Source organism: Arachis ipaensis, chromosome B05 (genome assembly GCF_000816755.2).
Source record: "Arachis ipaensis cultivar K30076 chromosome B05, Araip1.1, whole genome shotgun sequence".
Taxonomy (NCBI): domain Eukaryota; kingdom Viridiplantae; phylum Streptophyta; class Magnoliopsida; order Fabales; family Fabaceae; genus Arachis; species Arachis ipaensis.
Window position 1 is genome coordinate 94,203,308 of NC_029789.2, and position 2,474 is coordinate 94,205,781.

The following is a 2,474-nucleotide window of genomic DNA, read 5'->3' on the forward strand; positions in this document are numbered from 1 at the left end:
ATTGAATCAGTCACTTTATCAGTTCATTGATAGGATCGGTTCTTACAACCTTTCATATTCTATTCAGAATGAGGGTAGTTTTGAAATTTCACAACGAGGTGTGGCAGAATCCGTTGGTCTTAGCTGAATGGACGATGGTACCGGCGCACGTAATAAAAAAGCCACCCTCCATTCGAAGACAACAATCGTTTGACGGTGACCCACGTCATCGTCCAGTCCCTTATCTCCACGTTGTTCCCTCTCGTTCCCCCGAGTTGATCAGACGACTCGTATATGCTTTCCAATTCCTATATCAACGGTCCGGATTACCAGTTCTAGACCCTTCCACTCACTCCAACACTGAGAGTAGAAAGAGAAAGTGGTCAAGTTTTAACCAGGGTTAGTTTGTTAACCATCCTCAGCGCACCGGGTTAAAGAACGTTCGCAGCGCGTGAGCCAGACTGCCAGAGAGCAACACAACGAGAAATAGCCCAAAAGAAAAAAAAGAGAAAAAAGGAAAAGAAAATAGAAAGAGATAAAAGGAAACGAGAGAGGGCTTCGTCTCTTCGAGCCTGTTTCAGTGTTGTGTTTTGCTTGAACGAGAAAAGAGAAATCCCTCCGAGTCAACTCGGACGAGTTGCCTCACCCATTTTTACATCGTAGCTTACCACCTCGTACTCGGTTCTGCCGTCCTCTCTTCGATAACCCTCACGAATTCGCCGTTGATTTGTTTTTCCTTTTTCTCTTGCGATATTTTTTTTTTCCGTTCAGATCTCGGCATTGGGGGGTGTTCGGATTCCAAGATTCAGCTCAATCGATTTCGGGGTATTTAAATTTATTTTCATTTGTTTCGATTCCTTCAAACATTGTTTCTGTAATCTTTCAGAAAGTTTTTGTAACTTTCATTCTGTTGAAAGAGGAAGTTGGTTCGAAGCATGTCTCTTCAGCTCTTTTTTTTGTTGGGGGGGGGTGTGAATTTATTTTTTCATATGTATGTTCGTTATAGCTTTCCATTTATAACCTTAAGAAAAATCTTTCTAAACTGTTTTTGCTGGTTCATTACGTTACATTTTTAGCTCAGTAATTAAGTCATTGGTTCATTCATTTAAGTTATTGCTGTGGTGGTTTCTCAAAATTGTTATTTATTGTGATTAATTTCCCTGCTTGAATTTTTCATGCGTGTGAAAAATGCGTAGTAATGTTTACTTAATGTTAAAAAACCTGAAGTTTATTAACTTTCATATTTAGATAACGGTTGTAGCTGATTTACTTATACTGGAGATACATCGAACTCAGTACTCTGTTACATGTTGGTATAATATTTCTTTGTGAACATTTAACTTATCATATGGTCCATATTATTTGCATTGGAATTTGATTGAAACTATGTATTTTGTGCAGGTTTTGTTTGTGGTTTTTGCCATGTGGGCATGATGGCCTACTAGATGTTGCATTCACCTAGTGTTACTAGCTGTTTCCCTTTTGCTTGTTTGGTTATTCACTTGCAAGGTTGGACTCTGTAATTTTGGGGTTGAGTGATTAATGATCGTTGGGGTCCAAGGCATTAGTTTCACACAATCAACATTGTCTCTCGAGTTTGGAATTTACTGTGGAGGGAAAAAGAAGAAGAAGAAGAAGCCTTATTTCTTCCACTGCCACCACCTTTGTTCCTTCCTCTGATCTTTGCTCCGGTTCATGTCTCGGAAGCTAGAGAGTCCTGTTCAGACTCAGATGGCTGTTGCAGTGATAAGGAGCCCACTTAGCAGAGAGTACCATGGGAACCAGACGGTGGGAGTAGGAGGAGGGAGACAACCTGCTGGGAGGAGGCGAGTTTTCGTGCAGACCGAGAAGGGATGTGTACTTGGGATGGAATTGGATCGTAGTGACAATGCCCATACGGTCAAGCGGAGGTTGCAGATTGCCCTTAATGTCCCGATTGAAGAGAGCTCACTGACATTTGGGGATAAGGTCTTGAAGAATGACCTTAGCGCTGTTCGCAATGATTCTCCACTGCTTCTTACCAGGAATCTAATGCATAGGAGCTCATCGACGCCCTGCCTGTCACCATCCGGAAGGGATATCCAGCAAAGGGACAAGAGTGGTCCAATTGAGATATTGGGACAATCGAGCCACCTTGATAGAATGAAACATATGGTTAATGACATAAGTAAGGCCATCAAGATGGGAATAGATCCTGTTCCTGTTCATAGTGGTCTTGGAGGGGCTTACTATTTCCGGAACAGCAAGGGCGAGAGTGTTGCGATTGTGAAACCTACAGATGAGGAGCCTTTTGCCCCGAATAACCCAAAAGGATTTGTGGGAAAAGCTCTTGGACAACCTGGTTTGAAACGGTCTGTTCGGGTTGGGGAGACAGGGTTCAGGGAAGTTGCAGCGTATCTTCTTGACTACGACCATTTTGCTAATGTGCCTCCTACAGCGTTGGTTAAGGTTACTCACTCGATCTTCAATGTCAATGATGAGGTCAATGGGAACAA

At 42.4% G+C, this 2,474-nt stretch overlaps 1 protein-coding gene across 1 annotated transcript in view; it reads left to right on the plus strand.

Moving 5' to 3' along the window:
• Nucleotides 425–2,474, plus strand: part of LOC107643746 (phosphatidylinositol 4-kinase gamma 5) — a gene marked incomplete in the record, with an annotated part of 3,657 nt that continues 1,607 nt past the window's right edge. Inside the window, 2 exon segments of the mRNA XM_016347476.2 lie at nt 425–804; nt 1,381–2,474. Coding sequence (XP_016202962.1) covers nt 1,675–2,474 — 800 coding nt within the window.